Here is a 13040-nt window from a genome sequence, read left to right as displayed (position 1 = left end):
TTTAGGTTGTAAAGAACTAGATTTCCACAGGAAGCTCTTGTCCTTAACTGAATTCCCTAGATTGAGATTTGAGAGTTAAGTAACTAAAAGAGATAGATGAGGATCATGGTCTTTTTACAGTAAACTGTAAAATGCTCTGTTTTAATTTTTGTAATTTATTTAACTTTTAAAATAAATTTCAGAGGCGCCTGGGTGGCCCAGTCGGTTGGGCGTCCGGCTACAGCTCAGGTCACGATCTCGTGGTCTGTGAGTTTGAGCCCCGCGTCGGGCTCTGGGCTGATGGCTCAGAGCCTGGAGCCTGCTTCCGATTCTGTGTCTCCCTCTCTCTCTGCCCCTCCCCCGTTCATGCTCTGTGTCTCTCTGTCTCAAAAATAAATAAACGTTAAAAAAAAATAAAAAATAAAATAAAATAAATTTCAAATTAGAAAACTAAGCATTAAATTACTGTTTATAAAATTTATAAAATGGTCTTTTCAATCTCAGTAACATTGCACAGTTTTTCCACTTGGTGGCGTCCAAATATTGAGAGGGAACCGTGCTTTATTTTTATTTTTCTTTATTCTTTCTTTTTTTAGGAATCATCTGCTTTAAAATTTAGCAATTCACCTGTTAACAGTAGGGAAATGGTTTGGGGCTTTGGGAAATTATGTATAACTATTTTAAATTATAATTATGAAAACTATACCGAAATATGTACATTGTGGATAAAAATGTGCAAAATATAAATTTACATATATTCTATAATTATAGCTACATAGAGTATGAATATAGCCCCAAAAGTAAAGGAAATATGCAAAAATTACAATAATTTAATTTCTTTCAAAAAATTTCATAAGTAATCTTTGCTTCTGTGTTTATTTTTTCCAGCTTCATTGAGGTATACTTTACACACATTAAAATCTACCCATTTCAAGTATAGAGTTTGAAGAATTTTTATAATTGTTTGTAGCTGTGTAACTACTATCACAATCAGTATATAGTTCTATTACCCTAAAAAAAAAAGTATTTTTATGCCTCTTTTCAGTAGATTCTTTTCCCTGCCCCTTGGCCACAGATAATCAATGACCTACTTTCTGTTACTATAGTTTTTGTTTTTTAGAATTTCATATAAAGTTGGAATCACAATATAGCATGTAGTCTGTCATGTCTGACTCCTTTCATGTAACATAATGTCTTTGGTATTCATCCAGGTTGTTTCATGTAATAATATTTCATTTTTTTTAATTACCTAATAGCATTCATTCCATAGTATGGATGTCCTGCACATTGCTTATCCCATTTATTAGTTGATGGACATTTAGGTTGTTTTCACTTTGGACCTACACAAGTCTTTGTAGACATATTTACCTTTCTCTTGGGTAAATACCTAAGAATAATGCTACTGAGTTGTATAGTAAGTATATATTTGGTTCTTAAATGCTTTTTAAACTTGATGGGTAATGAAAAATTCACTAGTGAACTGGAAGATACTAATTTTTGCCAAGCAAATTGGAAAAGAAAAATAATATGGTGAGATTGAGCTTAGACAAGCTCTTATTATACTGCTTGTAATACAACTCACCTAAAGGCAATTTGGCAGTTAGGTACTGAGACTTGCTCACATCTTTTGACTTAGTATTTCTATTCTTAGGAAGTTATCATAAAGAAATAATCACAGAAGTATACAAAGATTTGTGTACAGTGATACCCACTGAAGTTTATCATCGTAAAATACTGGAAACAACTCAAAAACCTAATTTAATTTTAGGGGATCAGTTACATAAAAGATGATAGATCTCAATGAAGCAAACTAATCAGCCATTAAAACTTCCATTTTTTAAGGAATTTGAAGAACTTGGGAAAATGCTTACATGTAATGCTAAGTAGAAAACAGCCAGGTAGGAAATTGCACAAATGTGTGTGTTTATGTCTTCATGTGCATATTTGCATAAGGAACTAAACCAAGAAATTTTTATCACTGGTTGTGATAGGTAATGAATTTTTATCACTGGGTAGTAGGTAACGAAGACTTCTGATTTTTTTTTTTAAAGGCTTATCTTTTCCTAATATCTGAGTCATTAAATTTACCCAGAGGAAAAATGGATGCCTGGCCAGTGTGGAGGAGATGCAGGAGGAGGTGCATTTCTCTGTAGAGAAATGAGCTCAGGACAGGAAGTCAGGAGACCTGGATGATATAGTCTCAATCTTCTATCGATCTTAGTAAATTAGCTTTTTGGGCTTTATCAATAAAAGGAAAAGATTCAATAAAATTAGCTGGTTTCAGATCCTGTTCTGAGACCTCCCAGGCTCCAATGGTTGAGCTCCAGTTTTTGGTTCTTGCTACAACCTGGGCAGCTCGACTGTGTGTCTTTTGGGGATTAAGGCTTAGAATCCCATGGAAAACTCTGGGAATTTTACTATTTGTTGCTGTTGTTTTTAGAATGAGTTCCACTGTTTGGAAGCCTATGATTCCTTGCTGCTGCTGTAATAGGTAAATGCCAGAGATACAAGGTAGAGAAATAGTGCAAATCAACAAAGGACTACTTGAAAGAATTGTATGTACATTTGCCATTCATTATCTTACAAAATGCATAGCTTAGAGAGGCTTATTTATTTTGCCTTTCACTTTCATTTAAGGTCTTGTGTTTTCCCTTTCTTTTTGTTCCAGGCTTTTCCCTCCTCCTCCTCCTCCTCCTCCTCCTCTTCTTTTTCTTCTTTTGGGTCTTTGTTTGCTTTTAAATATAGCTATTAGTATGTTGTTATTTGCCAGAACAAAAATGGTGGATTGACTTGAAAGAGAGGCTCCACAAAAATCTTTTATAAACATATATTTATATTTTATAATAGGTATTTGTGAGTATGAGAAAAACCACTGAAGTGTAAACTTTAAAATGGTGACTTTTATGGTATGTGATTTATACCTCAATTTTTAAAATACACGTAAAATGATTGAGTTCTCCTTTCCCATTTGTAAAACTATTTCACTAATACAGCTTATTCCCACTCCATCCTGGCAACTCACACCCCACGCTCCCACCCTCACCCCCACCCCCACTTCCCCTGGTGAAACGTTGATTTAAAAATAATAACATGGAAACCATTAAGGAATTTCTTTAGTTTCAATTTCCAATGGTCAATGTTACAATCAGCAGTTTGGAACCAGTTATGGGTGGGAGGGGAATATAGGAGGTTAGCATATATCTAAAAATATGATTTGGGAAGTAGCTGCAAATTTCTCTGCAAACTTAACATGCATCCTGGAGAGTTGACTGTGAAAGTTAATTAGCTTCAGGCATCTTAATGCTCTTGTTATATGAAGCTTCTCAGACTACTGCAGTGCAGTGCAATGGATTTAGCAGAGCAATTCCAAATTACTTGGCCAAACCAGATTGCTTTGCTAAACTGGGGAAGAGAGGGTCCTGTAAAATGCTATTTATTTGCACTTGCATTTGGCCAACAGCCTGCTTATTTCCAGACTGAGTAAGAATTCCCTGTTCCCATGTGCATGCTTCTGGTGTGAAGCTGAAAGTGTGTGCTGTTATTCAAAGATGAGCACAGGGGACATCCAGCTGGGGGCCTCAACCCAGGAACCTAATGCTGTTTTTGTCCCTGTAATGAATCCTGGTTCTGTTACTGTTACTGCACCGTGTTAGCCATTTTTAGCGATTCTAATTCTGCCTAAAGACTTTGGTCTGTTTATTCATTTCAATTTTGTGACTTTAAACAAATCTTACCTGGTTTCATCGCCTTTTTCTCCATTTTATCTTCTGCTTTTTGTAATTTTTTTTGCTCTCTGTGAACATTTATATACACATGCCTCACAAGAGCAGAGTGACCCTGCCTCACATAGACGGCTGAAGCACATGTCTAAATGGAGCTTCCTTTTTCTGTGATACCCAAGTTCTGAGGGTGACCTCCTATAAGACTGGAAAAGTGCAGTGGTTCTGTCTGTCCTTTGCAGAGCTTCTGTGACAAACACAGCTTACTGTTTGTCAGAATTGGAGGAGTCAGTCCTTTATGTCTTAGGTAACCATTTCTGTAAATTGCATGTTGTGTCTCTCTTTAAACTAGGCGGAGAATATCTTTCTGTCAGTTTCCCGGAAAGAAAAGAGGGAAAATAATCACTTCTTTATTTTTCCTTTAGGAGGGTGATTTGCTTTTTTTTTTTTTTTTTTTTTTAATCACAACTTGAATATTCTTCTGCCTTAGAATACCTCAAAGAATTAAGGGAAAAAATGTGAATGGGTCAAGGAAATAATTCAATTATAAGCATATTTAAATCACTAATTAGTTCCTCCCCTCCCATTTTCCTGGGCAGCAAATGCTGGTGCTGTCCTGCCCATACTTGCCTCTCTTACTATGTAGGCACAGCTGAGTGAGTTTAAAACGACCAGGATTTTCAAACAACCAGGTGTACAGAAACACACACTGAAAACACCACACCTGTAGACCCAAAGGGGAAATCCTGAAGATATTTTGTTCTAATAGAACAAATTTGTAAGATAATAGCTTCCTTTATAGTTACAGCAAGAAAGAGAGAGGAAATTGAGCAGGGAAAAAGCATCCATATTTGCGCCCTGATCCAAAACTCTCCAGTGGATGTGCTCAGCTTGGCCCTAGACTGGTCTGGACCAGTGCCATGGTAGTTCCCAGAATGCCCATCTGCAGTCTGAGAGATTCTGAGTATCCCCAGGATAACAGCATTATGCTGATCAGCAATAATTACTGCAGTAATTACTGCACACCACTAAGCAGGCTTTTCTTTTTTCTTCTCTCTCCCTCTTTTTTCTTTCTTTCCTTTTCAGTTTCTGGCCCGGGGCAAAGTTTGCCAGGAGCTGCAGCCATCTTGGATACGCAGTGGCTGACCTAATGCTCTACTCCTGGACTTTCCAGAGGCTACACCTCAAAATCAAGTGTTGAATTTTTAAAAATATTCATGTGTAGGCCCCACCCTTAAATATTCTTTTTTTTTTTTTTCAAAAAATTTTTAATGTTTATTTAGTTTTTGAGAGAGAGATAGAATGTGATCAGGGGAGGGACAGAGAGAGAGGGAGACACAGAATCCGAAGCAGGCTCCAAGTTCTGAGCTGTCGGCACAGAGCCTGACGTGGGGCTCAAACTCATGAACTGTGAGATCGTGACCTGAGCTGAAGTCGGATGCTTAACTGACTGAGCCACCCAGGCACCCCCCACCCTTAAATATTCTTAACTGAGCCTGCAGTGGGGCATGGGCATCTGAACTTCTTAAATTTCTTGGATAACTCTGATGAGTACTATGGTGTTGGAGTCAGTCCTAATGAGACGGGAACACTGGTAGGGTCACAAGGACAGAGATCCAGCGCTCAGACTATGTAGGTACAGCTAAGTGAATTTAAAATTACCAAGACTTTAAAACTACCAAGTGTATAAGGAACACACTCTGAAAATATCGTACCTGTCCCTGGCACAGACTGCCCCAGCTGCCTGTTTGTGCTATAACACTGACAGCTCAGCCCCCTTTCCTCCTCCACTTGTCCTCCACATACTTGGCCCTTCTCCCTCCTCTCCCCACTGACCATTCCTGTCTTCCTTTTGGGCCATCGGGAATTAAATCAACTGTAGGCCCTGGAAAGGTCTCCACCCTTCTCTGCTAAGCTTGCCTTCCTATAAGTTGAGGATCAGGCTAATACATTGCATAATTGAGCAAATAATTGGAAACCTGTTGGGTAGAGTTCATGTCCTTCCAACAATAGCAGGGCAAACAGGGACCATATGCTATCCACTGTCTTCCCCTCCTTCCCTGAATCCTGTTATTAACATCATATGGGAAAGCATTAATTTAAAAATCCATTATTTTCTATTCTACTTAGTAATCATGCATTAAAGAAGTATTGTTGCCTCCTAGGTTAAAAAATTTTTTTTGAGATTATACAATGCCTCACAGATAAATTTACATGCGTACATGGTTAAATCCAAACCTTACTCACTCTCCCCTGCACACATAATAACACACCAATGCCAGACAGGTTCACGTTCATATACCTTTTTATGGTGAAACTGCTTTATATGGCCTGGTAGGTTTTCTGTCTAATTAACTGAAGTGTACCTTCTTGATATAATGGTGTATCCTTGAAGAGATGGTAGCACTTTTTAAAAAAAACAGTCTCTGGTATAGTGGTTTAGACAACAGTTTTCGTAATATGTTACACGTTTATTCTTTTTATTTCAAGATCTGATAATGTGTTTCTTAGAATGCAGTTGACAAGAGAGTTTATTATATTGCAGGTGACAAGAGAATTTGGTTATTTCTGTGACATACATCTTAAAATTATGACTGATAACATTATAACAGGACATAACAGGTTTTTAGGAATTTTATGTAAGTATATTCTAATATATAACATATAATGTAATGTTTTCTTTTTTTTAATTTTTTTTTTCAACGTTTATTTATTTTTGGGACAGAGAGAGACAGAGCATGAACGGGGGAGGGGCAGAGAGAGAGGGAGACACAGAATCGAAACAGGCTCCAGGCTCTGAGCCATCAGCCCAGAGCCCGACGCGGGGCTCGAACTCACGGACCGCGAGATCGTGACCTGGCTGAAGTCGGACGCTTAACCGACTGCGCCACCCAGGCGCCCCTATAATGTAATGTTTTCATACACATTTATTCTTTTATGCAAACTTTAGAATCATTCTATTGAGTTTTTAAAAATTTTTTTTTTTTTAGCATTTATTCATTTTTGAGAGGCAGAGAGAGACAGAGTGTGAGTGGGGGAGGGGCAGGGAGACGGGGAGACACGGAATCCAAAGCAGGCTCCAGGCACTGAGCTGTGAGCACAGAGCCTGACTCGGGGCTCGAACTCACAGAGAAATCATGACCTGAGTTGAAGTCGGATGCTTAACCAACTGAGCCACCCAGGCACCCCAAATTATTTTTATTTTTATTAATATTATTATTTCAAGTAGGCACCATGACCCCCGTGGGGCTCAGACTTACGATCCTGAGAGCAAGAGTTACATGCTCTACTGGCTAGCTAGCCAGGTGTCCCTGTTGAGTTATTATTTTTTTTTAATACAGAACCACAAGGGTTCTAATGAGAAATTCATATATAATATATATGGAAAATATTTATATTTTCATGCTATTAAATGTTTATATCCAGAAACATGAGTCTGTCTTTATTAAGGTCTTATTATATGTTCTTCAATAAAATGGTATAGTTACATTCTTAAAGGTCTTGTATATTTCTTGATAAATTCATTTCTAGGCATTTTTAAAAACAGCTTTAGTGATGCATAATTCACTTTATAGAGTTGCACAACCATCGCCATGTATCAGTTTTAGGACTTGTCATTACCCCCAAAATTTCCCTCAAGTCTTTTTGCAGCTTACCCCCCTCCTACCCCTGGCCTTAGGCAACCACTGATCTTTCCGTCTCTATAGATTTGCCTTTTTGGACATTTACTGTGAATGGCATCATATGATATGTAATTTTTTGTATCTGGCTTCCTTCAGTTTGCATAATGTTTTGAGGCTCATTTGAATTGTAGCATGTATCAGTAGTTTGCTGATAGTATTTTGATTGCTGAATAGTATTCTAATGTATAGCTATACCACATCATTTTTTTTATCCATTCATCAGTTGATGAGCTATTATGAATAATACTATTATGGACATTTATATACAAGTTTTATGTGGAAATATGTTTTCATTTTTCTTAGGTAGATTCCTAGGAGTGAAGTTGCTCAGTTGAGCAATAAGCTTATCTTTTTAAAAAATTACGAGACTTTTTAAAGTAGGTATACTGTTTTAGATTTTCACAAGTAATGTCTGAGGATTTCAGTTACTCCACATCATCACCGACATTTGGTAGTGATGTCTTTTTGATAGTAGTCATTCTAGGGGGTCTATATTAGTTCTCTCTAGCTACATAACACATTACCCCCAAATGTAACTGCTTAAAATCAAACATTTATTATTTGGCAGTTTCTGTGGGTCAGGAATGTAGATGTGGTTAGTTTGGTCCTCTGGTTTAGGGTTTCACAAAAGATTGCATTCAAGGTATTGCCTCTGGCTCTTTTCACCTCAAGGCTTGAATGGGGGAGAATCTGCTTCCAAATTCATTCAAGTAGTTGTTAGTAAGATTCAGTCCCATAGGGTGTGTTGGCCCTGTTCCTCGTTGGCTGTTGGCTGAAGGTCTCCTTCAGTTCTTTGCCACATGAGCTTCCCCAAAGGGCAGTTCACATATGGCAGCTGGCTTCCATTAGAACGAACAGGTGAGAGAGCAAGAGAGGGTGAACAAGACTGAAGCCAGTCTTTTTGTAACTTAATCTCAAAAATGACATTACTTAGAGACTACCTACCACATTCACTATGGTTTGTTTGTTTTTTATCACTGTGGTTTGAATTTGCATTTCCTTAATGACTGATGATATTGAATACCTCTTCACATATGTATTAGCCATTCGTATATCCTCTTTGGTGAAATATCCCTCAAAATTTTGCCCATTTAGAAAATTGAGTTGTTTGCCTTCTTACTATTGAGAGACAAGAATTCTTTAAATACTCTGGATACAAATACTTCATTAGATGTTTGATTTGTAAATCATACTAGTCTTCTGTTGATAACAATTACTGCAAGTTTCGCAGTTTAAACAACACCAATTTTTATTATCTTACAGATCTATAGGTCAGAAGTGTGGTGGGAGGTTTTCACTGGCCTAAAATCCAGTGTTTGCAGCTGTACTCCTTTCTGGAAGCTTTAGGGGAAAATCTGTTTCCTGCTCAGTCAGGTTGTTGGCACAATTCAGTGTCTTGTGTTATAGGACCAACATTTCCAAGTTCTTGCTGGTTGTAAGTTGAAATGAATGGCTTAGAGGCCACTGAGTTCCCTGATTCTTGGCCTCTTACCTCCACCTTCAAAGCCACTTCATCACCAACAGGTCAAATCTTCCCCATGCTGTGTCTCTCTTACCTTTCCTCCTCACCAGTGTCTCTCTCCACATAGCTGGGAAAGGGTCTCCTCTTTTAAGGACTCATGTGATTAAGTTGGGAACATCTAGACAATAAAGGATAATCTCCACATCTCAAGTTCTTTAACATTCATCATATCTGTAGAGTCCCTTTGCCATGTAAGGTTACATACTCATAGGTTCTAGGGATTAGGAAGTAGACATGGGGAGGGGGGCATTACTCTGCCTGCCATACAAATATTTTCTCCCAGTCTATGGCTTATCATTTCTTTTTCTTTTTCTTTTTCTTTTTTAATGTTTATTTATTTTTGAGACAGAGAGAGACAGAGCATAAGCGGAGGAGGCGTAGAGAGAGAGGGAGACCCAGAATCCGAAGCAGGCTCCGGGCTCTGAGCTGTCGGCACAGAGCCCGACGCAGGACTCGAACTCACAAGCTGTGAGATCATGACCTGAGCCCAAGTCGGATGCTCAACTGACCGAGCCACCCAAGTGCCCCAATCATTTCTTTTTCTTTATGGTGTTCTTTGAAGTGCAATGTCTTTAATTTTGATGAAGTTCAGTTTATTGATTTTTTTCTTTCATGGATTATGCTAAGAATACTTTGCCTAACCTGAGGTCCTGAAGCTTTTCTGTTTTCTTCTAGGAATTTTTATAGTTTTAGCTCTTCAATGTAGATTTATGATCCACTGTGAGTTAATTTTTGTATATGGTTCTAGGTAAGGATCCATTTATTTTTTATTTTTTATTTTTTTTGCATGTAGCTATCCAGTTATTTCAGCACCATTTATCGAAAAAACTCTCCTTACTTCACTTGAATTGTTTTGGCACCTGTGTTGAAAATCAGTTGGCTCTCATTGTCAGGATTAAATTTTGAACACTCAGTTCTCTTCCACTGATTTGTATGTCTCTCCTTGCACCAATATAGCACTGCCTTCTTTTCTAGGTGTTTTTAAATTTTTGTTACTGTTAGGAACAGAGTTAAGATTATTTTGGATTTAAAATATTCTTAGCTCAGAAATATTTTCCTGAAACCTACGGAGAGTTTAATATTTCATCTACTATAACACTGTCTCGGTTTTGGAACAGAAGGAAAATGCAATTTTTATGCCGAAATTAGGTAACTTGAAAATTACTTTGAATCTGTTGAATTCTATCTTGCAGGACTAAGGTGCAAAGATAACAGATATTTTGATATTAGTGTTACGTTAAGTATTTTGATGAATAGCATTTAATTTTGTATTTTGAATTTGAATAGGTTATATTATTATTATTATTGTTATTATTTGCTCATATTCCCTTGGTACAAGTAACATTTCCAAAGATGTGATTATCTTTCTTATTTCTGGAAGGTCAATCTCTAGAATCCCGTAGACTCTGCAACAAGCCAATTCAGAGCTTGCCCAACATGGACGAAATTTTCAGCGAAGCCCTTTTGAAGATGCGGAAGCAGCATCCTGGGTGCCTTTCTCAGGAGACTTGTGTCCGTGCAGTCCAGGCTGCTGTACAGTATCCCTATGAGGTGGGCATCAAGAAGGAAGAGGAGCTGTTTATGTACCTTCAGAAATCAGGGCAGGCTCAAGCCCTGCAATATGCTTTCTTTGCTGAGAGGAAGGCAAATAAGTGGTCAGCTCCCTCTGGAGCATCCTGGAAAACGGCGTCAGCGCGGCCCATCTCCTCAGTTGGTGTTGTCGGTAAGAACATAGTGTGGTTAAAGTCATTTTCCAAATCTGCACATATAAAGTGATACCATTTGCTTAGGGCCACTGGGTATCAGACTCTATGCTAAACACGTTACTTGCGTAGCTAACTTATTTTGCACCCCAGCCCGTGAATTATCTTCATTTTATATGTGAGGCCTAGAGACACCAACCTTCTCAACAGTAAGCTAAACACAGGCGGTGTAAGGGTCTACATTCGGTCTGTCTGACTCCAGACTCTGGGCATTTTTTACTCATCCCCTCCTCTTCCCTGCATGAATCTCTCACTCCTGGGTTTCCCAACAATGGTTATTACTTGTGCCATATTTCAAGGTATGGTCTGTCACTCTTATAGCTAGGTATTTGGAATGAAGGCTCTGCCTTTCTGGTCCCTGGATCCATTCACTTCTCGTCATTCAACATCACTCTCCTCAAATCTCTCTGCACCCTGAAACAGTGACCTTAATTTTTCCCTCAGCGATTTTCCCAAACAAAACGTCTTCTTTCCTCAGAAGCTAGCCCTCTGATTAGCTTCTTTGTGCCACTTTCCTAATCTTCCTTTGCTCTTAGTCTTGACCCAAGAATGGTCTTTGGTGGATTTTATTATTTTTTTTTTAAATATAATTTATTGTCAAGTTAGCTAGCATACAGTGTATACAGTGTGCTCTTGGCTTCGGGAGTAGATTCCCATGATTGATCGCTTATATACAACACCAGAGCTCATCCTAGCAAATGCCTCATCCCTCAATGCCCAGCATCCATTTTCCCCTCTCTCCTGCACCGCCCCCATCAACCCTCAGTTTGTTCTCTGTATTTAAGTGTCTCATATGGTTTGCCTCCCTCTCTCTTTGAAACTATTTTTCCCCTTCCCGTCCGCCATGGTCTGTTAAGGTTCTCAAATTCCACATATGAGTGAAAACATATGGTATCTGTCTTTCTCTGACTGACTTATTTCACTTAGCATAATACCCTCGAGTTTCATCCACCTTGTTGCAAATGGCAAGATTTCATTCTTTCTCATTGCCAAGTAGTATTCCATGATATATATAAACCACATCTTCTTTATCCATTCATCAGTTGATGGACATTTGGGCTCTTTCCATAATTTGGCTATTGTTGAAAGTGCTGCTACAAACAGTGGGGTACATGTGTCCCTATGAATCAATACTTCTATATCTTTTGGATAAACTTCTAGTAGTGCTATTGCTGGGACATAGGGTAATTCTATTTTTAATTTTTTGAGGCACCTCCACACTGTTTTCCAGAGTGGCTGCACCAGTTTGCATTCCCACCAACAGTGTAAGAGGCTTCCCGTTTCTCCACATCCTCGCCAACATCTCTTGTTGCCTGAGTTGTTCATTTTAGCTACTCTAACTGGTGTGAGGTGGTGTTGCAAGGTGGTTTTGATTTGTATTTCCCTGATGATGAGTGATGTTGAGCATCTTTTCATGTGTCTGTTGGCCATCTGGATGTCTTCTTTGGGGAAGTGTCTATTCATGTCTTCTGCCCATTTCTTCACTGGATTATTTGTTTTTTCAGGTGTTGAGTTTGGTAAGTTCTTTATAGATTTTGGATACTAACCCTTTATCCAATATGTCATTTGCAAATACCTTTTCCTATTCCATCACAAAAATTAACTGTTGGACGTCATCAAGATAAAAAGCTTCTGCACTGCAAAGGAAACAACCAACTAAAAGGCAACTGATGGAATAGGAGAAGATATTTGCAAATGACATATTGGATAAAGGGTCTCTGGTGGATTTTAAACCCCCGGAAATGGTAAGCAAAATGTTATATGTGTCAGCTTATGTACAGTCTTCTGGGGGAGGAAGTCCATAGTTTCCTGAAAGTGTCAGCTTTCTTAACCCTCACCCAGCTGTCCAGCACCAACCCAGTTTGGAGGAAAAGAGCCCACTCAACATCTTCTCGGCCTATTGTATCAGTCACACTGTGCTCCTTCCAGTCTGGACTCTGCTCACTTTTGACTTTTTTTAATGCTTATTTATTTATTTTGAGAAAGAGAGCAAGAAGCACATGTTCACAGTAGGGGAGGGGCAGAGAGAGAGGGAGAGAGAGAATCCCAAGCAGGCTCCATGCTATCAGCACAGGACCTAACATGGGACTCAATCCCATGAACCATAAGATCCTGACCTGGGCTGAAATCAAGAGTTGGACGCTTAACTGACTGAGCTACCCAGACACCCCCTAGTTACAGTTTTTAAACAAGGTGGATAGAGAGAGTGAGACAGAGAACTATGAATGTTCCTTTTTTTTTTTTTTGTGCTTTTTCAGCAGCACCAATATTTATTCCTAGTTGATGTGCACTTAACCTGTTTCTTCTCTATATTCCTTCACGCCAAGAATAATTAATGCAATACAATTGCAAAGGTGAAATATATCAGTATTGT

At 38.5% G+C, this 13040-nt stretch overlaps 1 protein-coding gene across 1 annotated transcript in view; it reads left to right on the top strand.

The window, feature by feature from the left end:
• EHHADH (enoyl-CoA hydratase and 3-hydroxyacyl CoA dehydrogenase) overlaps positions 1-13040 on the top strand; it is a 46676-nt gene that overhangs the window by 27080 nt on the left and 6556 nt on the right. Inside the window, exon 6 of the mRNA XM_025913824.2 lies at positions 10285-10626. Within this exon, the coding sequence (XP_025769609.1) occupies positions 10285-10626 (342 nt within the window). The remainder of the gene's footprint in view (positions 1-10284; positions 10627-13040) is intronic.

Source organism: Puma concolor, chromosome C2 (assembly GCF_028749965.1).
Source record: "Puma concolor isolate L17-30 chromosome C2, mPumCon1.1.hap2, whole genome shotgun sequence".
Taxonomy (NCBI): domain Eukaryota; kingdom Metazoa; phylum Chordata; class Mammalia; order Carnivora; family Felidae; genus Puma; species Puma concolor.
Note: the sequence above shows the minus strand (reverse complement) of the source record. Positions and strands in the feature narration are given on the sequence as shown.